Source organism: Caloenas nicobarica, chromosome 6 (assembly GCF_036013445.1).
Source record: "Caloenas nicobarica isolate bCalNic1 chromosome 6, bCalNic1.hap1, whole genome shotgun sequence".
Lineage (NCBI taxonomy): Eukaryota > Metazoa > Chordata > Aves > Columbiformes > Columbidae > Caloenas > Caloenas nicobarica.
Genome location: NC_088250.1, coordinates 9077760 through 9102477, shown reverse-complemented (window position 1 = coordinate 9102477; position 24718 = coordinate 9077760). Strand labels below are relative to the sequence as shown.

The 24718-nt window shown below is 45.7% G+C and overlaps 1 protein-coding gene across 1 annotated transcript; it reads left to right on the top strand.

Annotated features, from left to right (window-relative positions):
* The first annotated feature begins 932 nt into the window (after positions 1-932).
* Positions 933-23619, top strand: ATIC (5-aminoimidazole-4-carboxamide ribonucleotide formyltransferase/IMP cyclohydrolase). The gene is made up of 16 exons (XM_065637695.1): positions 933-1011; positions 1685-1811; positions 3544-3620; positions 4658-4724; positions 6872-6960; positions 8237-8388; positions 8521-8677; positions 10234-10359; positions 10518-10625; positions 11869-11954; positions 13165-13254; positions 14929-15057; positions 16022-16114; positions 21566-21748; positions 22642-22797; positions 23281-23619. The coding sequence occupies exons 1-16, from the start codon at positions 990-992 to the stop codon at positions 23398-23400; spliced, it is 1782 nt and encodes a 593-aa protein (XP_065493767.1). The 5' UTR covers positions 933-989; the 3' UTR covers positions 23401-23619.
* The last annotated feature ends 1099 nt before the right edge of the window (positions 23620-24718 follow it).

Sequence of the window (24718 nt, the reverse complement as noted above, 5' to 3'; positions counted from 1 at the left end):
TCACCTGCCTACTAAGTGAGTTTCCTGCCACAAAGAGGACCCAGAAAACCTTGCGCCCTGGCCACACTTGTGGCCACCCACCTGTCCCCAGTGGGACCTGGCAAGCGGGGGCACCACCAGCTGCAGCCGCCTCCTCATCCCAGCACTGCTGCCTGTTTGCAGGCCTTTCCTCCACTGCAGTGTGCTGCGTGCATCTACACGTGTGCTGCACACGCATAGCCACGGGCAATGCATGTATGTATGCGTGCATACATGCACAGCCATGTGCAATGTGAGTGTGCATAAACGCACAGCCATGTGCAATGCAAGTGTGCATACACGCACAGCCATGTGCAATGCATGTATGTATGTGTGCATACATGCACAGCCATGTGCAATGTAAGTGTGCATAAACGCACAGCCATGTGCAATGCAAGTGTGCATAAACGCACAGCCATGTGCAATGCATGTACGTACGTGTACATACACGCAGCGCAGGTTCACATGTGCGCTGCACACGTGCAGCACTGCACACCGAACACCCATGTGCACCCCACAGACACACAGCGTTGCACAGACATTCCCGATACCGGGGCACCCACAGCTCCCCCGGGCACCGCACACCCCGTGTTGCACAGGCAGGTGTGCTCAACACACACCTGCGATCCACGCACACGCGTGCCCCCCGCACCGAGCACTCCGCTGCCGCCCACGCACCGTGCACGCCCGCTCCCCCACGTGCCGCTTGCACACGCGCTTACACCCAACACGTGCGTTGCACACCCCCGTTGCACACCCCCGTTGCACACCCCCGTTGCACACCCCCGTTGCACACCCCCGTTGCACACCCCCGTTGCACACCCCCGTTTTCCCCCCGCCGCCTCCCCTCCACTCCCCGCCCCGCCCGGGCCGGCCCCTCAGGCTCCCGCCCCCCGAGCGCCCAAATCCCGCCGGGCCGCCGCGCTCGCTCCTTCCCTCCCCGCCGCCAGCGTGCACCCACGGACGGCGCCATGGCCGCCCGGCAGCAGCTCGGTAACGCGGGGGCGCCTGCCGGCGGGGCCAGAGCGGGCGGCCAGGCCGCGGCAGCCCGGAGCCGGCTGCGAACGCACGCTGGGGTGCGACCGGTCGCGGCCGCTGGAGCCGCCGGGGGGAAGCGGGGTGGAGGGGGAGCCGCTTTATGCCGCCTCCGAAATGGCCGTCGGGCCGAAGCGTATTTCCCGGCTGCCGCGTTCAGCTAAGCAGAGCGGCCCCAGAAGGCGAGGGCCGGCCGGGTCTCGGAGCGGGGCGGCCGCGTCCACCCCGGTAGTTCCCGTGCCCGGAGCGGGAGGGTGCGGGGGGACGCGCTTCCTTCCCTCCTGGGCTGCTTATACCTTGGCTTCGATCCCAGCGGGTCGGCCGCGCGAGTTTAAGCTCCCGAGGGAGGAGGAGCCGGCGGGGGGTGTCCCGGGTTCGGGGCCCCCGGGCAGGAGCCGCGGCGCTGCCGCCGCCGGACCCCGCTCCCGCCCGTGGTTCGCGGCCCCGGGAGCGCAGCCGGCGGCGGTGGGAGGGCAGGAGGCAAACCCCCGTGGCAGGCAGTGCCCTACCTTGCATCTGGCAAGATGCATACCTTGTAGAACTTAGAGAAGCTTCCGTCTCTTAGTCCTGTTGGTTTCTTTCTCCGTTCTGCTTTTAAAACCACAATATTTGTGCTCTTCCCACGTGTTAGCTTTGCTCAGCGTCTCTGACAAGACCAGCCTGGTGGAATTTGCGAAGAGTCTGAATGCCCTTGGCCTGGGTTTAATTGCCTCTGGAGGAACAGCCAAGTCCCTGAGAGATGCTGGTTTGCCTGTCAGGTACAGACACTTTCCTGTGTATCTCCACCAAAAATGCTCATTCGAGTCCTGAGGTTTTTTTAAATTGTTTCCCCATTTGTGAGCAAAAATGATGGGAAACTGGTCTGAAAGCCAGTCTTCCCTTCCAAAAAACAAACAACAACAAAAAACCTGTCCCAAAGCAAACTTCAGAACCTTCTTGGCCAGAAGCTGGTTGGCTGAGGCCAAAGAGTGCGGGTCAGCGCACAGAGATGTCAGGAGCATCATGTTGGAGATGGTGTCCTGTCTGCCTCGAGCCAGCTATTCTGTGAAGCAATCGGTTGTCTCGAAGTTCATAAACTGACCCTAGTGCTGCTCTTCACAGCCAGGTGAAAGCTGATCTTTGCATGGGCCTGGGACACAACTGACATGTGTCAGGAATAAGTTGAAGCTCACAAATGATTTTCCCAGCATGACGGTCAGCTTTTTCAGGCAGAGCCTTCAAATGTTGTGCATCCACTGTTTGAGAAGGGGCACGTAGAGTCACTAGCTGTTTTGGTCCATGTACCTGGGGAAATTTGTTTTAGTTTCTACCATGCTGTGACTGAAAAAAAAACCAGCTCTGGCCAAATAAAACTTATTTCCAGTGCGGTGATGAAAAGTCTGCCAATTATTTAGCAGCACAGGTGGTTGTGACACTTCTTTTGCTTTCAGTGAATCAATGGTAGGCCACTGGGATGCATCAGTATGAACATACACAGAGCTCCCTGTCCTCGCTGTTATCCAGCACTTGGTCAGGTTTCTCCAACTTCTTTGCTTGTCTGTGCTATCAGCGAAGCCTGAAGCAAAGAATGGTCACATTTCCCCTTCCCTCTCCAATTTATTGTTCCTTTACCATCACAAACAGTCACAGAGGGTGGTGAAACTTCAATGTTTTGGCTAAGCTGGGTAGAGTAAGAGCTAAGAAGAGTATTTGCTGAGGTATTGCTTCTGAGCAGGGTCTTCCATTCTGTCTCTAATCCATGTTGACTTGGGATTTGTTTGTCTTGGTTATTTCAGTGTATTCAGTAAATAACTGCACTGCTTAGCCAAGTGTGACCCGTGTACTTCATCTCCATTCATGGGAAAAGGGGTTGTTGCCCTTTTGGTATGGGCGGTTTGTAGTGAAATTTACACAACTTTTTGGTTTGGGTCACTTATTAGAAGGCAGGGTCCTTTCTGTCAGATGTAGCTTTTGCGCAAGATATAGATCCATGTCTTGTGAAGACTGAGAGCGCATTAAACTAACGTTTTGGCTGTTTCTACTAATCCTTCTCTACCTAGCAGCATTTTGCTAACTAGTTGACAGATGCCAACCATAATAAAGCCAATTGGATCCATCTTAATGTAGAATGTCTCATCTCAGAACTACTTCCCAGCCTTCTGTAAGAAGAATGCGTCGTAGTCTGTCACTCAGCATGGGTTTTCCCTTGCAATTTAGTGATACACCTTCCATATGTTGTGTTCTTACTGAGATACAAGATACTGAAGTTTGGAGGAATCATGCATCTGTTTTCTCTGTAAACTTCTCCTGTCATTGATGGAAGGAAAGAAAGCTAAGTTTATTTATCCTCCTTGCTGCTTTCAAAGCTCCTAGGGTTTTACTCTGCTTCCAGTAAAACCAGCATTGCCAGTAGGTGTAAATTACTGCCCCGATGGGAATAATAAACATTCAACATATAGATAAAGTCAGTATGGCTCATCTATTATCATGCTGTGTTTTCTCATTAAGCAGAGATGTTTCGGACCTGACGGGGTTCCCTGAGATGTTAGGTGGACGTGTGAAAACCCTTCATCCTGCGGTCCATGCTGGTATGTCTCAGCTAATACATTTTTAGTCTAAAAGAAATCTGTGGGCAATGAGGGTGGGAAGAAGGGGCTGATAGATGTCTTTTTTTAAGAGTTGTGTGGAAGAACTGAGTAAGGAGAACAGATTTGCTATAGCAGCGGCAGGACAGGTGAAAATCACAGGGTGGAGAAGTGCAGGGTGTCTGAATTAGCTGTTGCTATGCTCGCACCTCTGCAGTTAGCAGAGTTTTCCTCCCCAGGGCTACAAGTAACAGGGCTTCTCTGTAAATGCCTTTGCTCAGTCTTTGCAGAGTGAGTTTCAGACCTCTTCAGGTAGAGAGCTACACTGACTTTAACCTGTGGATGAACCCAGTGTGCAGCATAAGGAACATGACAGCATAGTCTTTAGTGGGTGATTTCTGCGTGCTCTTGTATTCCCTGGCTCCTGTTCAGGAAGGAAGATGTCTGATAATTGGTCAATCTGCACATTAACCCATGAGAAAATCTTCTGTTACGGCACTTGAGGTCCCTCACACTGAACCTGTTGCTCATCATACTTGTGGGCTGGAGACAATCTCCTCTGACAACTCTGAACGCAGGTGCTGTTGCTTATTCCGTGCCAGCCAGTCCACCTGTGTGTTTCTCCGAGTTCCTTTGACCCAAGCACAGCATCTTTTGCTTCTGCTGTTTCATAGGCTTTGGGTGTTGTTGGCTGATGAGCGGCAGGTGCCCTTTTCCTCTCCACGCACTCCTTAATGACAGTTCTAGTGTTTAAGGTAGCAACTGAATGCTTATAAAGGGCATTTTGGTGGCTGCTGTTTAGCACTTGGAATGCTTTAGGATTTAGCTTTGGGGGAAAAAAAAATGTTAGTATGGAGTTTGAACAGCCAAAGAGTCAGTAGAGGAGTAGCAACCATGGACTGTTGTCTGAACTGGAACCAGAAAGTTTACAGCGGGAAGTTTCTGAGGAAAAGCACAGTCTGAAGGAAGATGTTGAATTTAAAAAATGTTTGTTAATGATTTTTTTTTTTTAATAAAGATGTACTGTTGTTTGTAACTAGGCATCTTGGCTCGTAATATTCCAGAAGATAATGCTGATATGAACGCACAGGGTTTCAGCCTTGTAAGGTAAATGTTGGGAGGGTATGATGCAATTCATCAGTAATCAAAAATGAACATTGCAGACCAGTTGACACCAGTGAATTGGAGCAGCAGGGGTTGTAACATCTGCACACCATAAGATCTGCAATCTCCTTCCTTTTCCCTGTCAAAAATACAGTTTTCTACGGATGTATCTTCATCACTTATAGTAAGAGAAAACTCAACCAGGAAAGTTACATTGTGGTTTCCACAGGGAGCAGAGGTTTTAATTTCTTCTGTTTTTCTGGGAATTTTGGCACTTCACATATAGTCAATGTTGGGCCTTATTACACTTATTGCAAAGTTGAATTCAGTGCTTTTGGAGCTGATGCATCTTCCCTCAAGTTGGCTCTGGGTGTCTGATCAGATGACAATTCCTGATTTTGAAATACTTGCTTAGTAAATATACCCTTTGATATTTGCATAATGTTTACTGAGTTTCAACACATAAATAAAGAATAGACCTGAACAGACAGAAAACACACAGATAGCAGACAGAAAGCTGACTTTCCGAGAGCCATCATGAGAGCAAGTGAGCTGCAGCCAGAAATTGAAGTAACACAGTTTGTGCACTAACATGTACCAAAGGTTTTGTTTTTGTTAGAATGCATTTACTCTGTACACTCACATGGGGCAGTCTGGGGCTCCGTATAACTCATTGGTTTTAACATCTAACTAGTGATTTTAAGTAACCAGTTCTATGTCAGTGGGTATCTCCTGGTTTAGAAATGAATGGCCAAATTGAACATTGTAAATTGTAAGCAGAGCCAGAATGGGAGCCATAGTTTGACTGTGGTGATTGGGCCAGAATGTGTCTTAGCTTTTAAAATTACTTTTCAAAACCGATGTGCTTAGGATGGATGGATTTCCAGGCTGAATTTGAAAACCTGAAATTTAAAACCACAGGAATCCTCATAGATGGCTCAGCAGCAGTGGCTCTTCAGAGTACGCTGCATTTTAAAGCAGGCTCTGCTAAATTGCAGGGAGAGTAACATGCCTTTACATCAGTGACTTACAGCACAGTTGCATCCAGAGTAATAATGTGGAATTGGACTATCATCCATAAAGCAGAGGGAGCTGATCCTGAGCAGTAGGGTTTTTGCGTAGTTGTATAAAGTTCATATAACCAAGTCAAACTAGGAAACCTTTATTGATTACCTTGATTTCCACAGATGAAAGCATTAGCAGTGTTAAAGTCGACAGATTCCTGGTGGCTTGCAACAGGTCAGGAGCATGAATGGATTGGAGGGGAGTGGGTATTAGAAATAGAACAGACAACAAAAGACATGGTAGGAAATTTAGAGACACGAGGACCTCTGAAAACCATGCTGGAATAGTAAATTCGCTTGGATTAAAAACATTGTTTGTGAAGGTCAAAACAGATACTTCCTTTCACTACAGTTCATGTGGCACTGGTAGGATGCAACAGGGTAAATTATTACTTTGTGACTTCTGGAATACAGACTGTGGCTTCTTCCAGATCAGATCAAGAAAACAATTCCAGTAAGGTCAGTCTTAACCTTGAGAGGGGAAGTCAGTTCTACCCCCCGCTTTCGTGTGCTACAGAGGCTTTCTGGGATCCAGGCTGTGCACTCTGGTTTCATATACTGTTGGTATTTTAAAGTCCAGAAGGTGATAGGTAGGTCATTTTCTCTCTTGGAAAATTAGACTGTTTGTGCTTTGTTTGCAATGGAATTTGCTCTGGGTGCTTCCTCTTATGAAAGTTAGCAGATGCCTATTTTCAGTAGTGCTGAGAGTCCACTTTAAAGTCCTTTGAAATGGCTAAAGCTGTGCACCAAAATCACTACACGTTTAAATACAAGCCCATGTATTTAAAGAAACTCTTCCTTTTAACTAACTTCTGTTAGTTGAGGTTCTATACCATAACATTGTTTAATGCACAGAGTTCAATTAAATTGTAAGATGCATTTACTCTTCCACCATTGTAATATCACTAGGCTTTTGGCTGAACACCACTGTCTCTTGAGTCTTTTGGAGAAAGAAGCCTTGGTTACAGGCTCCCTGATCTGAGAGACAAGACCATAAAACCACTGGTAGTACCTTGTGCATGCCAAGACCAATTTGGCCTTTTTTATTTCTCATTGATTAACCCTACTGTTCCCCTCCATTCTCAGAGTCGTAGTGTGTAACCTCTACCCCTTTGTGAAGACTGTATCTTCTCCAGATGTAACTGTACAAGAGGCAGTGGAAAAGATTGATATTGGTAAGTTAAAGGGAGAGCAAATCTATTCTTCAAGCAGACTTGATGGTTCTAGTCTCTAAGGTCTCAGGTCTTTTCTTTTTGTTCAGTAAACCTCATTGCTTTTGAGCATACCTACAATTAAAATGACAAATGGCTGTTGTAACAGGCTGGCAAGCCACATTGAATAGGTGGGCAAGTCATGCAGTGCCCAAAGGAAGAAGCCTGATGTTCTGTAGAAGGCTGTGCTGGGACAGGCCAGGTGGAGCATGCTTCCTCTTGAAACCCTGAGAGCAGATTAAAACTCTTTTGCAGCCTGTGGCAATGTAATAAAAATAAAACCCATGAGCTTCGGAGAGAAAAAGCCAAACCACTGAAAGTGCTCTGGAGATTGCTGAAAACTTCGTTGTAGGAAGCCATTACAAGCAAAGGAGTTGGTCTGCATGTGTGGTACTTAGGACCTGAGTGTGGAAGCATGGATGTCTGTATCATCAGCAGCTTTGCTCTGCCTGCTAGTTATTAACCCCAAAAGGCTTTCCGTTCCTTCACTGCAGCATGTCTGCTTGGCGGCTTGTGAACAGAACAGACACAGATTTGTGCCACGAGGCTGGACTCAGATTGAATTTTCTTGCAGTAGTTTAGTCCAAACGATGCCCAGCAGAGCTCTCTATTAAATGTTTTGTAGAGTAATACTCTCTCTGCACGTAGCAGTGCCAGCCTCTACTTTTCCTTTGCACCAGCCTACTATCTTGTATGGTTTATTACAAAGTGGTGTAATAGCTGTGCAGAGTCAGATTTAAGGGGGAAGCGTGGCGTTTTATCTTACACATAGGGCCTGGGCAGGATTCATTAATATTTGCAGAGAGATTTGGGAACCTCTGTTGCTTGGCAGTGTAGAAGTAAATTGTCCTATAGACCCCTCCCCAGTCCAGTGTTGCAGAGGATGGTCTTTAAGCAATACATGGAGACAGCTACCCTCTTCAGGATGTGGCTGTGCTGCTTGAAGATGTTCTTGCCCCAGTTGCTCATCACAGCCCATGACCTGTTTCCTTGCTGCCGCAGCTCTGCTGTGTCTGCAAAGCCAGTGAATGTGCACATTCACTAGTGGATTGAGCCAAAGTCACAAGCTGTGTGTGTTTTGAAGAGCACTCTTGCAGTCCCTTCTCCCTGCTGGAGAGAGGGGAGCACATTCATCTGACATAAATGATTGATGCGTGTCCCTTCTTGGCTCCAGCTGCAGCTCTCTTGCTGTGCTGTGTCCAGGAGGGAAGAACTTCATGCCTCTGTCCTGCTCTTGCAGGAGGAGTTGCCTTGCTGCGGGCAGCTGCCAAGAACCACGCTCGTGTGACGGTTGTGTGTGACCCTGCAGACTACCTAGTGGTAGCTAAAGAGATGGAGACATCAAGGGATGGAGACACCTCCATGGAAACCAGGCGTCACCTTGCACTGAAGGTTGGTCGTGTTTGCTTGCAGCAAAGGGTTGGGCTGGAATGATTTGCCTTTCATTCGTTCACTTCTTTAAACACCAAATCCTTTGTACGTTGATGTTTGTAAGTTGACAGGTGTCCCCCATTCTGTCCCCAGGCTTTTACCCACACTGCTCAGTACGATGCTGCCATCTCTGACTACTTTAGGAAGGAGTACAGCAAGGGGGTGTCCCAGCTGCCCCTGAGGTACGGCATGAATCCTCACCAGAGCCCTGCACAGCTCTACACGATGAGACCCAAACTCCCCCTGACAGGTGAGGCCTGGGCTGTGTTGGCCAAAAGGGACCTCTGGGATAGCTGGGAAAGGAGGTGGTCGGGCACCGAAATGCTGTCTTGTACCTTATTCCAAGGGATGGCCAGCAGTGCCGTAAAACTACTTTATTACTGAGTAGCAGTAGCTTTGCAATGAGAGGGTTGAGCTGTGTGAGGCAAAAGAGCTTGTCTGCTGACCCTCACAAGACTTATTGTAGCTCCACTTTCTCTAGTGGTGGAAGGTTGTGTGTTCACACTGAAGATGCTTTGGGCAGATTTACATGGTACACCTTCTGCTTGACGTCAGATTCCTTTTGCAAAGGAAAACGTTACCCTTTTGAGATGCTTTACTGCTTTCCATTTTCCTTATTTAGTATCTTCCCATTCTTTTTGTGTCACCATTTACTCTGTCTAGAAACTAAGCTGGTCTTCTGTACATTTGAATGGGTTTTGTTCTTTTTTCTTCTTTCTTTGGTGGTTTTGAGCAGAGGTTTATTACCTTAGTTTTCTAGAATGCTGCTTCTGCTAATGGTGGCAGAGGGAAGGGTTCCTTGTCTTACTCACAAGAGTTTGGGACAGATCTGGTGTCTCTCTCCACCATTTTACAGGCTGTGACACTCGTCACTGTGAGGGAAACCCCGATTTTGGAGAGAAAGGAAATCTGGCTACTCCTGTCCTTGAGATTGCTTTTAATGTTGGTGAAACCAACTCTGCTGTGTGTGCAGGCATTATCCTGTTGAACAGACAATGAAGCTTTGTGTTGCAGAAGTTCCTTATTTCAATTCTGGGATCCCATAGGAAGCTTTCCCATGCCTGCGCTGGAAGTTGATTTGCTTGCAAGTCTGCTTCCCAGTATGGAGCAGAACAACACAGTTCACTTGTGTTGGCCCTGAACTGCTGCTAGAATGATCTTTTCTTCCTATCTCCTGAATCACTCACAGTCCTGCCAAGTCAGTACAAGCAGATCTTCTTGCAGGGCCAGGGCAAAAGGTTTGGAGAGCAGAATTTTGAATGACGTTGGCTAGTGCTGGAGTACTTTGTTGTATCAGAGCCATAGTCACTATATGAAATCTATTTGCTAGATTTGTAAAGAAATCTACTTGCTCAGGAGCAAGGGATGTGCTTTTTCTGTTCTTCTGCACTGCTGATGCGCCTTGGTCAAAACCAAGCTCGGGTAGGCTCCCTCAGAAAGAGATGGCTCTTGTTCCAAACGGCTGCCAGTTGAAGAACTCAAAGAACATAAGGGGGGATGTTCTTTTTTTGTTGTTGTTGTCATTCCTCTTTGACGGAGGGGAGGTGCACAGGGACAGTGTGTGTCTTGCTTCAAGGTCATATCAGCAGCTTCTGGTAGGGAAGAGAACTGTATTTGCATCTTCTCAGTCTCAAGTCACGGAAGCTTTTCAGCGCACTTAACCATTTGCCGAGGAGCCAGGGTCATTTAACAAGAACAATTTGTAGTGATTTCACTTATTAGCGGGAAAAATCTCTTCTGCTTGCGCTCCAGACTCTGGAGAGCAGACTCTGCCTGTTTTAATGTCTCTTTGCGCTGCCTTTGCAGTGGTGAACGGCTCTCCAGGGTTCATCAACCTGTGCGATGCTCTCAACGCCTGGCAGCTGGTGAAGGAACTCAAGCAGGCGCTGGGCATTCCTGCCGCGGCTTCCTTCAAACACGTCAGTCCTGCGGGTAGGGTGGCTCCTTGCTGCCGCGCTTTTCTCTTCGAACAGACCCCAACTTTTGGCAGGCCCTGCCGGTGGTGTATCCCTGGCAGCCTGGGGAGGTCCCAGGGGCAGGGACCAGGGAAAGGTTCTGGTGTAAGTGCCCTGGCTTGTGTTTCCCGCTAGGTGCTGCTGTGGGAACGCCTCTCAGCGAAGAGGAGGCCCAAGTCTGCATGGTGCAGGACTTCCACAAGACCTTAACGCCCTTAGCGTCTGCCTATGCGCGAAGCAGAGGTGAGAAACTGAGGAATAAACCTAATTCTCTTCCCAGCACCTGAGCAGCACGCTTGGTGCTTTCGCAGGCTCTTCCCTTTGCAGTGCGGGGTTTTTCTCCATAAGGATCTGGCTGACTGACTAAACGAACTGACTGTCAAAAATTGCTCTCCAAGTGGGCAGACCTTTGTGTATTGTTTCAAAGAGGCTAAAAACATGTTGGATTCTATTGCTTGATGCATATAGAAAACATGCAGAGTTGTTTTTTTTTTTTAATTTCAATGTGTGTATGTACACGCACATATAAATCTATGGGGTTTTAGCTAAAGGATGGATAAACAAATATCTGTGCTAGTAGCACACTCAAGTGTTCCACTGCATATGGGATGCTCAGGAGTACTTAACTTGAATAGAAATGTTTCTGCCCACTATTTCATGAGGTTTTTTTAGTGCTTTTTGTGCTTTAGAGCTCACCAAAAAAGTAAAAGATAAGTAAATAAGAATACCTTCCTCTGCTTAGCTGAGATAGTTGTCTAATTCTCCCATTTTCCATGGCATTCCTAGGAAATCTGCACAGATTCTAGAAAACAAAGCAAATTTGTTAAAGGTCACATTGGCTTGTGTTAATTTTTTGCCACTTCGGGGGCCACCTTTGAACGTTGCCCTCAGAAAATCATTGCATGATTGGTGGAAAAACAAACCTTTAGAATGTCAGGGACAGAAGAATTGACCTTGCTAAGTAGTAGAGCATCTGTGATGGGAGCTGAGTGCCGTTAATGGTTCACCTTAGCTATGCCACTTAATATAGAGAGTATTTATTTAAAAAAAAAAAAATTTAAAAAATTGCTCTTGGCTACATTTCTGGGTCTGGTTTCTTGCAGGAAGAGCCAGATGGGAGCATAGGCATCTAACAGCTTTCCTCTTTTTCTAACTGTCTCCCATCTAAAATGTTTCTGTATGATCCTTGCCTTTCCTTGTCTTCTTGCCATCGGAGCTGCTTGCAGTAATGGAGGTAGTTGTTACAGAGTTAGAGCTTTGACAAATGCAGTGAAGAAGGAAGAGTGTCTGAACTATGGGAATATTTAAAGGTGCACGTGTTTGAGATAGGATTTTTTCATCGTTATTGTGCTTACAGAGCTTTTTTTTTCCTTTTGCTGCGGGTATAAATTATTAGCTGTCATGAAAGATGACTGGATTGTAGGAATAAAGACTTTCCTTAGTATTATGCTGTAGTTTGGTAAGTTACAAAACTATGATTTTGCAGGTGCTGATCGGATGTCTTCTTTTGGTGACTTCATTGCGCTGTCTGATATCTGCGATGTGGCTACTGCCAAGATTATTTCCAGAGAGGTTAGTTAAACGGCAGCAAATCATTCCAGTGTAAAAAGCAGAATCACACTAGATGGAGTCACTGGTTTGTAGCAGCCATTCTGTTTGAATTTGACCCATTTTACTGAAGACTATTGGTCCATTTATGTGATTCAGTCTCGAGAGTGCAGAATTTACACTTATCTTTTGATGCATTTTTTCCTCCTACCAGTTAAAACCTGGCTGTGTGGGAGAGCCTGTAAAACAGCAGTGCTTGAAATGCTGCTTTCCAGGAGATGATGGCAAACCTCTGCCTCCGAGCAGGCCCCTGGAAATGAGCCCTGATTGCACTGTCACAAGTATCTGGTTGAACGGCTGTAATGGGAGCAGCAGAGGACCAGGGAGCTGCTGGCCACGCTCTTGCCCATGGCGGGAATGGGGATGTAGGTCTCTACCTGGACAGTTTATATAGGTTTTGTGTAGGCTCAGCCACTTTTAACTTTGCTGGATTCAACCTTAACTCCATAGCTGACTGCTTTGCGCAGCTCACGGTTTAAATACAGGGTTAAACATCTGGGAGTTAATGCTTTAGCAAACACATTTCATCCCCTTACATGTTGCTTACGATTTTATTGAGAGGGGGAAGGCACAACGCAAAGGGCTGTCTTGTACATTGAAGGCTTCTATTCAAACAAATGAAATAGCATGTTTGACTGGTTTGTGGGAATAACGTTTGGCATACAGTTACTTAAAAACAACCACTCACATCGTAGCATAAGAATGTGAAAGATGTGTATCGCTTCATGGCACCGATAATTGTAAACTCTTTCCAGTTTCAATGATGTTTAACAGCTCTTTTGCCAATTTTTTTTGTCTTACCGGGAGTGTCAGTGGTGAAGTCAAGTGTGTTTTGGTTTTTCGTGGTGTTGGGTGTTTTTTTAAGCCATGTTTATTGTTAGTGCTGAGAAGTGAGGATGTCATGCACAAGCTGTTTCCCCCTGGAGGGGAATATTAGTTATTAGTTCCATTCTGTTTCAAGTGATGGCACGGTATTTTTTACTGACTCCTAGTAGGAGCTTACAATGCTCTGTTGTTTCCAGGTCTGAAACCAATATTGTAATAGTGCCTTTGTTGTATGGTACACGTAGACCCCAGTAAGTGTGCCCTCAGTGCCCTTCTGGAAATGGCAGGTGGAGCTTTCAGTGTTAGCCCCTCTTTTTATCACATGGAAGCTGAAATCTGTGTGTTGCAGGTATCTGATGGTGTGGTAGCTCCTGGCTATGAGGAAGAAGCTCTCAAAATCCTTGCCAAAAAGAAGAATGGTGGTTACTGTGTCCTCCAGGTTTGTACTCCTGCTCCACTCTAACCCTCCACTGCTCTCCCTGTACCTGATTTCACAGACGTTAGTGTCCAAATAGCTGGGGGGCTCATCCAAGCCCCCTGCAGCGCATGGAGGTGTTTCCTCTGAGTCTTTGGGGGTTCCTGTATGAGCTGGAATTCCATCAGCAGTGTTGTGGTCATGTTAAGCCCATAGTCCTAGAGCACAGTATTTTCATAATGCCTTCCTTGGTTTTCAAAGTGATGAGGATTTAAAGTAATTAAATCTATGAACCAGCAAGAGTACTTCAAAGAAACAGGATTTCTGTGCCCTCTTTTCACTCTTTGCCAGCTTTCCTCTCACTTTTGCTGAATTTGTTTCCTCCTCAAATTCTTTTTATCTAAGATACAGTGCCTCAGTGATGTTGTGAGTCTTGGCAGTGAGAAGAACATGTAGTATATCACTGGAGGAAGCCTCGTCTGGGCATGTGGTGTTTGTTGGGCTGTCTTTAGTACCATCAATGATTAAGATAACAGCACAAGCAGAGTTTGGGCCTGGGATGATGCACCTTTACATACTGCATCCAAGATGCTTGTCAGGGAACATTAATGCAGAGTGGTCAAGTAAGTGTCAGGTTGCCTTTCTAGTTCCTGCAGTGACTTGAGACTTCAAAATCATCCAGTTTGGCTGAACGTGACTAATGGGTTAGACAGTGCTGTCAGAACCACCAAACAGGTCCTATTTCTGTCTGATTCCGAGAGACAAATGAGCAGAGAACTTTGCTATAACATTACAAAAAGAAAATCCAAGGCTTAGCCAAAGTTGCAATTGCAGTGTTACTGCCAGGGGAGCTGTAAAAGATGGCTCAGGAGCTTCAGGCAAGAAGGAACGAAATTGCAGACGATCTTGGCAGCTGATTACCTCCTGAATTCAATTAGCTTTGCAAGGATGAGGTCGCATTGGTTAAGCCTGTATCTTTAGGGTATGTCTGCAGAGGGATGCTAAGGAAAGTTGATCTGAACGAATTTAAATGGATGAGGGAAACCACATAAAGTGTGTGCACGCTCCTGTTTAGAGCTGGTAGCCTTCATCTGGTTTACTTCATGTCTCAATAACCTGAACTGGGGCTACCAAATTTGTAAATCAGCCTGTGCATGTGTAGACCTGAATGCAGTTTAACAGTTCCATTAAACTTTACACTGTACACTGGTGTAAATTAACTGCACCGCACGCTTGTTTGGAGATGTGCCCCGAGAGAGTGCATCTCTGGAAATAATTGTGCCCACTGTTTTCTTTAACGTCAAAGAGGGTTGGGAGCTGTACCTTGGGGCATGTATGAAGCAACTCAAAATATTTCCACCTTCCTGTGGAAGACTGGAAGACTTCTTGTGCAGATGTTTCTCCCCTTTCTGTGAAAGACTAGAAGACTTTGTAGATTTTTGTGGCTCAAGACATGGACGTTTGTGTATAAGCATCTATACTGCATTACCTCTCTTTGCAGTGTAAATGTCACTTCATGCTATTGAGACCTTGCTGCTCCAGTTAGTTCCAATTACTTGTGATAGTTTGACATTGCCTTCCATAAACAGTTCGCTTCCTTTGGATTCTTTGGAGAATGTGTTTTAACCTAAGCTATTACTGGACATTGGCTTTGAAGAGCTCTAAGAATGTTTTATTGGCCTGTTCTTTGGCTTTTAGATGGATCCCTGTTATGAGCCAGATGACAATGAGATTCGAACGCTCTATGGATTGCACCTCATGCAGAAGAGGAACAATGCAGTCATCGACCGGTCATTGTTCAGGAACATTGTTACAAAGAATAAAAATGTAAGTGTCAGAAGATAAATGAGCTTAAAGACTGGTGGAATGAACTTGTGTGCTTTCATCAAGAAAGTCATCACTGTTTTATTTTAAGCGCTCTTAAAATATTTTAATGAGATTTAACTGGCTTTCAACAAAATAATGCAGCAAAATTTGCAGACCAAATATACTTGAGTAAATCAGGGTAGTTTGCCTTTGTTTTGATTCCTTGCATAAATAAAAGGAGCTGGACCTTGCCCTTTATCTCCAACAACCAAAATATTTGTATTTCTTATAAATAAGAAGCTACTGTGTGTAATTCATTGTGGTGAGACAGCCATGTGCAGAGGATCCATTGTGATCTTGTTCTGACTCACTGTTTACTTCTCCCTGTTGTATACGGCATGCTGTATAAACTCTGGCCTTGCTGATATTCCTCAGTTCACATCATCAGAACTTTATCAGTTATTTTTACGTCTCAGATCTTGTTCTCATTAAAAAACAGATGTTAATGAGTACATGATTAGTCATGGGCTCAGGAGCAAGTTCAGACATTGAGGTAATAAAAATAATTTTAATAAATTAGTAATGGAATGGACTTAATGCAGATATTGGGAGCTATTATGGTTGTTGTGGTTTGTGGTCCTCTGTGTACTTAAGCATGTGCTTAGCTTTTTTTGTCTCTGAGCGCATCCGAGGACAGTGAGCAAATACAGCAGACTTTGCAGGCTCAGAGCCAGTGCCAGAGTCCTCTTGACTTGGTAGGATTGAGTCTTATCCCTATGAGCTATGAGATTAGCTGCCAAACCAATTATTTACAGTTTTTAATCTAAACAAAATTTGCTGGTAATTGAACAGGACATTTTTAGTTGTCTTGTTTTCCCTCTCTGTGCTACAGTACTTGTGATGGCTCTGGGGGTTTGCAGGTCACTAGCCAGCTGGCTACTCCTGGTTGTTAGGACGTGCTGTTGACAATGACGTTTCGTTTCAGCTGCCCGAGTCTGCTGTCCGGGACCTGATCGTTGCCAGCATCGCTGTCAAATACACCCAGTCCAATTCAGTTTGCTACGCCAAGGATGGGCAGGTAACCAACTCGGGCAGCTCTGCAGAGCCTGCTTTCACACGGTCGGAGCCTGCTTCTGTCAGGGATGAGTTTTAAAATCATTTAGCATATAGGAAGCTAATAAACAGGTACAAACGAGCTGCCCTAGACAGTGCCACGCAGAACAGAAGCTAAACCCATGTTTCTCAAGAGGCTGCTTCAAAAACTCCGTGTAATTTTTTCATGGTAATGACAGGGTGGGCCTTTTCAATGAGAGGGCTGGAAAAGCTCTTACGTGCTTCTGCAAATTTGGCCTTGAGTAATTTCTTTCTAACTACTCTGTCCTTTATATAATTTTTTGAGGGCACGTATATATGTTGTAGTCTGTATAGAGCCTTAGGAAATGACAGTAGTTTTCACAGCTGGATTCTGACTATCCAAATGGTTCTTAGTTGTATTTTCATTTTTTATATAGGAAAGATAGGTTGTGCTTTCTTTTTTCCCCTTTGGGGCATTGTCCCTTATTTTTTTAAAGGCTTATGATGGATGTCGGGATTTACAGGAATATTATCAAATGTGTAGCTGAGAATCTTGAATTTGAAAAAAAAGTCCTTTCTTTTCACATTATCGCTAGATATCCAGCTTCAATCAGTTGTCCAAAAGTTGCTGTAAATGTATTAAAAATTGTATTTTTGCCCAGCGGCTCATTCTTATAATGCTATTGTTTAGCTGGTTCTCTGCTCTCCATGGTAACTTTTCCATAGGCCTGGATTATTTTTAAAAAAATACAGAAGAAAAATAATGTTTTTGATCTGGAGCTTTGGTACATCATAAATCAGCAAAATGGATCAAACAGTGTACCCTACAGGTACAGACTGTGAATGAACTGCAGTGCTGTGTCTTTTTTGCATTGGTTCTCATCTGCATTTGTCAGACTGTTGTTACAGCCTGGAAACATTGCAGAGCTGTCTCACGGCACTTTCTGGGGTCACGTGCTGTATGGTTCTTGAAAATATATCTCTGGAGGTCTGGCATTTTTCTTTTACTCAGCTTTGGGGGTTTTTTCCTGCTTTTTAAATGGTTCTCTGTCCTCAAGAGTGTTAATTCTTGTAGCCTCAGAACAAAGGTGTCACTATCTTTGCTGCTTTTCCCTTATTACAGCAACAATTTCCCCAGTGCTTTTTGCAAGTCTGGACTTAACGTGGTGCTGCAGATGTTTCTGAAATGTGTGTGGTAATGAATGTACCATATGGAAGGGAGCAGTGAAAAGCAGTGTGAGCAGGCAGGGATTTAACTAGCCTGGCTTCAGTGATGTTTTATGTCTTTGCAGGCATGTATTTTAATCAAATATAAATGTGCATTGTCTTGGTTTGTTGTGTATGTGACAGGGGAGGCTAAGATCAAAGGTCTGTGTACTGCACTAAGAAACAAGGGACTTTTTTAACAGTAAAGGTCAGCAGCCATTACAATCACTCGAGGAGGTGGTGAATCTGTGTTGGGTTCTTCAAATCAAAGCTTAACGTCTTCCTTACGAGACTCATGCCAGTCCAAATGCAGGAACAGTGCTGTGGTGTGCTACAGGTAGCGACGGAGGAGCTCAATGGGAGCCCCCTTCTGGTTTTAAAATCTCTAGAAGTTTCCTGAGACTATTAGGTATTGAGACTGTTGTTCTTAGGGTAGAGATGGGGAAGGAAAGGAGGCCCACTGAAAACCAGTCTTACAAAGATAGTGATTAGCACAGATTCTTCTTGGTGATGCTGTGCAGAACTAACTCTGGTCATGTCACCTACCAATACGTAACATCAGATGCGTACTGGAATATTTGGGTGCGAACCAAAAAATAGCACAAATCAAGAACTAGGGATGGAAAGTAACTTCTAGATTGTTACAATGCTTTCCCAGGATCTGACTTGGTTTGGGTTATATGAGCCAAGCCTGGTAAGTCCAGTTTTCCTTCAGTTCCATTGCTTTTGGTTTTCCATCGCAGCATCCCTGTTGCCTGGCAAAACTCTTGTGTATCAGACATCCAGGACATTTTTGACAGCTTGGCTTTGTGTTGGGTTCATGAGTGGATCAGCCACTCCAGCAAGGGCTGGTGCTTGTGTTAATAAGTCCTAGGAAAGCATGGAGCGGGAGGAAGCATTTATGGACTTGAGTGTCACTTAATTTGCAGGACGCCAGCTGCCACTAATTGCAATAAACACTTTCACTTGTTTTGTCTGACTTTCCGTACCAGCGAAGCCAGTCTGTAACATGTTGATTTACACTTTCTTTGATGATATCATCATGTTTTACATTAGCAATTTAAAGTTATTATCTTTCTTTATTCTCTGCACAGTGAGATAAAACAAACCTGTTAATTTACCTTACTGCTTTCCACCGGTGGTGCTGACATTCGTCAGTAGCTCCATTGTTTGTTTGTCTTCCCAATTGTGAAGTCCTTTATTTGATTTTTATAATTCCAGATGTATTCAGGGTGTCTGTTTTCACTCATTATTCAGGGTAAAGCTGAGTAAATCCCGGCCAATCTGGATCATTTTGCAAGGATCCTTTGGGCATTATCCATCTCATCCACTCCGTGCTTTCGCACAGTATTCCAGCTCTGGGCCATGCTTTGCTCTCCTGTGAGCTGAAGTGTTCTGGTCAAGTAGTTCTCAATTTTCACCCAAGCTTTTTTTTATTAAGTGATTTTTCTACTCACCCTGTACTACTGTCTCCTTTCACTACTCACACTTCATAGGCTCTGCTTAAGCACTTTTTGATTCCCAGGAGATTAAACTCTGAAAGAAACATAATTAATTTCTGTGTAGTAAATAGGCATACAATAGAGGGGGAAGGATTCCTTCGTGGCGGATTTTGAGGTTTCGGCTCTGTTTTCATATGGGAGAAAGCCAACATTTAAGGAAGGGAGAGATGAGGTGTAGGAAGAGGGGTTTTCACTTCAGAGGAAGTGAAAAAGGTGGAGAATAAGTACATTCACACAGACCAGTGTGAAGAGAGATTTAGGTGCAAGTCTATAGCCTGCATTAAGCAGAACCTCAGCCTTCTGATTTCTCCTCCTTAGACCACAAATTCCAGGCTAGACTGAAGAAATCTTTCCCAGCACCGTTGCATCAAAACACTTTTTTTTTTTTTTTTTTTTTTACAAAGGAGGATTTTGCTTTCCCTGGATCATCATTTTCCAGTGAAGTGCATCTTACCAGCCTGTTCTTCCCAGGCTCTAACTGTGAACTTCCTTCCAGAATGATGTGGGCTCATCAGGAGACACAGAGAAGCGGCTTTTCTATTCTCTTGCCATTAAGCTGTTATAAAAACAGTTCTGCGTGTTGCAGATAATATCTCTGTAGGTTTGGGGATGCCTGTCAAGAGTTTACAGTATACATCACTTTATTTAACTGAAGTACAAAGTTGCAGCCATTTCGGAGTTGTCGAATATAAGCCAAAGTTCAGTTTTGCATCTGTTGACAGAATTTAGGTGACAAAAAAATGTAAAATATTTTGAGTAGCTCAGAGAGAAAAGGGAAAGGCTCTTTTTGAGAAGGGTCCTGACAGGTATGAGAGCTTTATTTCTAAGGTGTGCCCATGAAGGAGCTGTGTGTGTTTTCTGGCTGGGAAAGGGCAGAGGACACTTCTGGCACATGACATCACATTTTATAGAAACTTGGGAATGTTTCATGGTATTTTGGCCCCTGTTACCTGCAGTCTGCTTGGTACTCTCCACCATCTCCATCCCCAGCTAAAAAAGTTCTGCTTTAGCCTAGCCTGGAAGTACTGATGGCTTCAGTTATAGCTGAGCAGCTGATATTAGATAGCAGCCCAAGTCTTTCATTTGCCCTGTGGGGGAATAGTATCCAGCAAGCGTGTTTTATGGTCCTGGTAAGAGGTGAGGTCACTGTGGTGCGATGAATGAGAAGGCAAATGATTCATTCCTTTGAGGGCAGCCTTTGACTTAGAGCTTTACCATCTGTTTCAGTCTGAGCTGGAAACTCTGAGGCGTTGGCCAGAACCACTCGCCTCGACACGGCGTCCCTGGAGCAAACAGTCTGCTGAACAGTTCAGCTGTGGCTTCCTAGGAGGAGGAAATTATGGGAGAGAGGCTTGTTTCCTGTCAGATCTGTGGTTTGAAATGGCAGGAGCTCTCTTTGGAAAAGCAGGACTCGCAGCTCTGAAAGCCTTGGAGAAGAGTTACCAGCCTGGGTTTGGCAGCCACGGTGGCAAAGTCTGGCCTTTGTGTGCCTGGCATTCTGTCATGGCAGTGGCAAAGCTGAGGGACAGGAGACAGTCTGGAGCCCAAGAGCCCTCAGCCCGGTCCCTTGTACTCGCCAGTTGTGACTGCAGGCAGGCTGTATCTGCAGGGCTTGTTCTGCCAGTGTCCAGGAACCGGGATGTCTCCAGCTACATTCAATTTTCAGTGGTGACAGCATTTATTAAGAGTTGCCTTTGTCTCCAGTGGGAGCTTGCACCAGCCCAGACAGGGATGCAAGAGCTTGTTTGCATTGTGCACTGAGCTGTGACAAATGGCTTGCAGAGTTACCTGACCACCAGACTCCAAAGAGTCTCTGCATATGTATTTTAATCTATAATGTACCTGAAAAAATTGACAGGGGCTGAATGTGTCTGATGAGAACTCCAAAGAAAGTGGTCTGAAAAAAGCAAATGGAAACTGAGCAAATATCTTATTTTTATAGAAGCAGCTTTGAGGGGAAAAAGAATCACCTTTTGGATTTTGCTTCAGGAAGCACTAGGTCTGTTTGATATCAAGCACAAGTGCTATTGAATTAGATTAGTGGCAACTTTTTTTAAAATCCTGGACTCTGGCAGATGGCAGAGTAGGAAATGTGTTGGTAACTCCAGGGCCTTGACAATTCATGCGATGTGGTGGTCCTACTGGCCAGCTTTCCTGATCGAGCAGTGGATTTACTTTCTTATCAGCCTTGACAGCCAAACTGCCCTGTAATCCGCTGCGTGTCACAGTTGATCTGTTTAAGCTGCGTATGCCTGGCTCACCAGGAAAGATGATGGTGTTTGGGTGACCTGGGCTCAGGCTTTAATCCTCTAACTGAAGGGCCCTTTCCAAGAACAGGTAGGCAGCCTTCCATCTCTTAGCAGTCACATTTGTTTCTACAACCAACAGGATTTTGTTTTGCCTTAAGCAAAAGCCATAATTGTGTCACTTTGCTGAGGTTAACAGTTTGACTCTGATGGCTGGTGCTGTGTTATTTAGAAGGATGAAAGAACACAGTGTCCTTGGAGTGAGGGTCAGCAGAGCAGTGGAGGTCAGCAGTGCAGAGAGCTGACCCTGTAACCAATTTACAGGATAGAGCATGCAGGTATTTCAAAGTTCTCCTCCCTAATTACCTACACTCTTTCTCTGCCTCAGTGAGGAGCAGCTTATTTGTGGGGGGCCTTTCCTAATGGCTTGGCTGGAATGCAGCTCTGATTGTGATCTCTGCTCAGCAAGGCCTGATGGTGTTTTGTGTCTATGTACTTCAGGTCATAGGTATTGGAGCCGGCCAGCAGTCCCGGATCCACTGCACGCGTCTGGCTGGTGACAAGGCAAACAACTGGTGGCTCCGGCACCACCCGCGCGTGCTCTCCATGAAGTTCAAAGCGGGTGTGAAGAGAGCAGAGATCTCCAACGCCATTGATCAGTATGTCACTGGCACCATTGGCGAGGTAAGGGCTGGCTGAGAGGTTTCCCTGGACAGTCCAGCTTCTGTGAAACAAAGGCTTGATGTGGTGCTTAAGCCTGACTTGAGTTTCATGCACGGGTGTCAGTAATAGGTGATCCTAAAGAGCTGGGGTATCAAGTGGCCAGGGCCCAGAATGGTGACTTCTTAAAAGTGTCCTGATTTTTCCCCTCCAATCCTGCGCCCACCACCCCCGGTGCTGGAACCCGCCCTGTGCTTTGGTGCGCAGTTGGTCTTATCTGATAGTTCCCCCCAACAGTAAGGAAGAGTTAAAGCTGCAGTTTGTATTTCAACTCTCACTGCCCTGCCAGGGCAGCTGTTCTTCCCTTCTCACACGGTGCTGTTACCTCTGTGGCATTTTGGATTCTCAGAATCCCTCTGACCTCCCTGTTACGAGCAATAGCGAGACAAGAAAATAGTTATGTCCTTTTTAAGTATCAAAAGCCAAGAGCTGGATTGAGGACCTCGTGAATCATCCCTGTGAGCAGTTGCTTGTTTAAGGGGGTAAGAACCGGAGCTGCTGCTGTTTCAGAAGGTGAATCATAAACCAAACCGCTGTTCGTCATGTGTAAAGTCATCTACCAGATCGTGTTTGTGTGTGTTGGCATTTACGCAGAGCAGCATACTGCAGGCTGGCCATCTTGGAATTAAAGGGAGGGAGACGGAATCCCTCAAGCCCTGGGCTGAGGAGGAGGAAGGAACGGAGTTAAAAGGATACACAAGGAGTTCCCACCACCACTTGGGATGTTAAAATCCCTGCTCCAAAGCTCCCAGCAGCAGAGCTGTGGGAGCAGAAAGCACAGCTGAGCTGGGTGTCATGGGATGCCATCATCACTCACCCGTGCTTTGGGGCTGAGCTGGCTCGTCTTGTTCTCGCAGGATGAAGACCTGGTGAAGTGGCAGGCGATGTTTGAAGAGGTGCCTGAGCAATTGGCGGAAGCAGAGAAGAAGCAGTGGATTGCCAAGCTGACGGCTGTCTCCCTCAGCTCCGATGCGTTCTTCCCTTTTAGGGATAACGTTGACAGAGCTAAACGGGTAAGGTCACAGAGGGGCCGGGATGTCAGGGTGACTCCAAGGAAACGTCTGCCACAGCCAAGGCTTTTTGTGTGAATTTCGTGCGGGCTGCTGAGAGATGTCTCTGCTCTGCACTGCTGGCTGGAATGGCACATCCTAGGAAGGATGTTTCTCATGCTTACTGGTCTCACATGGATAGTAATTATGCAGCCATTGCTCATTTTGTTGATTTGGGATGAACAGAGGATTAAATTTTATTAAACTGTTTAAGAATATCAAGACAAGGCCTATTGTTTCTAGAGCAACCATTTCATTTCTGAGCTGTGGAGAGAACTGACTGCTTCCATGAGGAACTCCCCCATGAATGGCTTTGGGCAATGGAAGCCTTTGTTCAACACTTAGTATCGTGGGATGTGGATGAAGGACTGGGGCTGCCAGCTCCTTCTCAGGGGGATTTTGGTTTTCTGTCCTCTAATCTTTCCACTTGCCTCTGTCTTTGTTCAGAGTGGAGTACAGTTCATCGCTGCCCCATCTGGCTCCGCTGCCGACGAGGTTGTGATTGAAGCTTGCAATGAGCTGGGGATAACTCTCATTCACACCAATCTCCGGCTGTTTCATCACTGAGCTTGCTGTGGGCTGTTATGGTCCTTTCCTTGGTCACAGTCTCACGAGCAGCAGTGACTGGAATATCACCAGCTTCATGGGGAGGCACCCGCAGTCTCTGCTTAGGAGGTGTTTCTAAGAGCTGTAAATGAGATCTTTCCCTGTGTTAACAGAGAGTGAAGGCACAAGAAGTTGGCTTCCAATGTTAAAAAATAATTCTCTTTTGCAAATAAACATAATGGTTCTTAGCTATGTGGAGTCTGTAGTCTTTGTGTCATCCAAATACTGTGTCCTCGGGGAAAAAAGGTTTATTATTGAGGTACGTTTTATCGCCCAGTCTTTACTAATTCATGAGAAGGCCTGTGGAATGGTATGAAAGCCTGGCTTACACCCAACTTCTTAATGAACTCATAAAAGTCTCTGTTGTAAACTGAACTGAGCTGCCTTTTTTGTTTGTTTTGATTCAGCAGGTAGTTTTCTCCAGGTGCTTCTAATCCATTATCCAGCTCCCTTGTGCAAGTCAAGCTCAGTGCTCCGAATCCTGCTCCAGATGTGTGCTTTGGGCTAAGGGGCAGTGTCCGCTTGCTTTCTTCAAGGTAAAAGACTCATTCCTTGGAGTCGACATCCTTGTTCTCATACCCGGAGCTGGATGCAGAGTTCATGGGCAGGCATCTGGGAAGCATCCTGCCCGAGGCTACTTCCCTTCTCCATTGTGTGCAATTTGCATTAAGCAGATTTGAACTCTGATTAGAAAAGCAAAGTGAAAATCTGGAGCCCAGTGAGATGAATAAAGTAACAGCCCAGACACGTTTTTGCTGACAATCACTGTGATCATTTCAAAGGGATTTGTTTTGGTTCCATTTTAGAAAATCTGTTCAGTTTTGGCAAGGAAGGGTTCACAGTTTTGCAATAAACACTTCTGTCGCTGCTCTGATCTCAGCTGGTACCAAGCGTGTGTGTCTGCATGTGTTCCCCTTGCTCCAGCAATAGCAGGGGTGCATAGGTAGGACCTGGAAGAGCAAAAATGCAGGTTGTGTTCCTGGCTCTGCAGCTGATTTGTGACTGTGGGCATGTATTTTATTTTACCTGGGTGCACATTTGATCCAGACTAGTTGGAACTGAGCAAAGCAAAGATACTTCCTGGGGGATGCAAGTTGCTTAAGGGATCACAATCCATTTGCTGGCTTTACCTTCATGTTCTATGTACACATGCTCCCCTTGTGTCCTGGGCACTGCCCAGGAATTCTGTGCACCCAGCGCTGCCCTTGCTCTGGCCTGAAAGGGAACAGTCGCCTCTCTTTTCTGATCTTTGCTGTGGATTATTTTTTTCTTTTCTGAT

Coding starts and splice junctions, on each gene's coding strand:
- ATIC (XM_065637695.1), top strand. CDS start 990: ATGGCCGCCCGGCAGCAGCTCG. Junction 4,725..6,871: donor CAGGGTTTCAGCCTTGTAAG/GTAAATGTTGGG, acceptor CTCCATTCTCAG/AGTCGTAGTGTGTAACCTCT. Junction 16,115..21,565: donor GCTACGCCAAGGATGGGCAG/GTAACCAACTCG, acceptor TATGTACTTCAG/GTCATAGGTATTGGAGCCGG.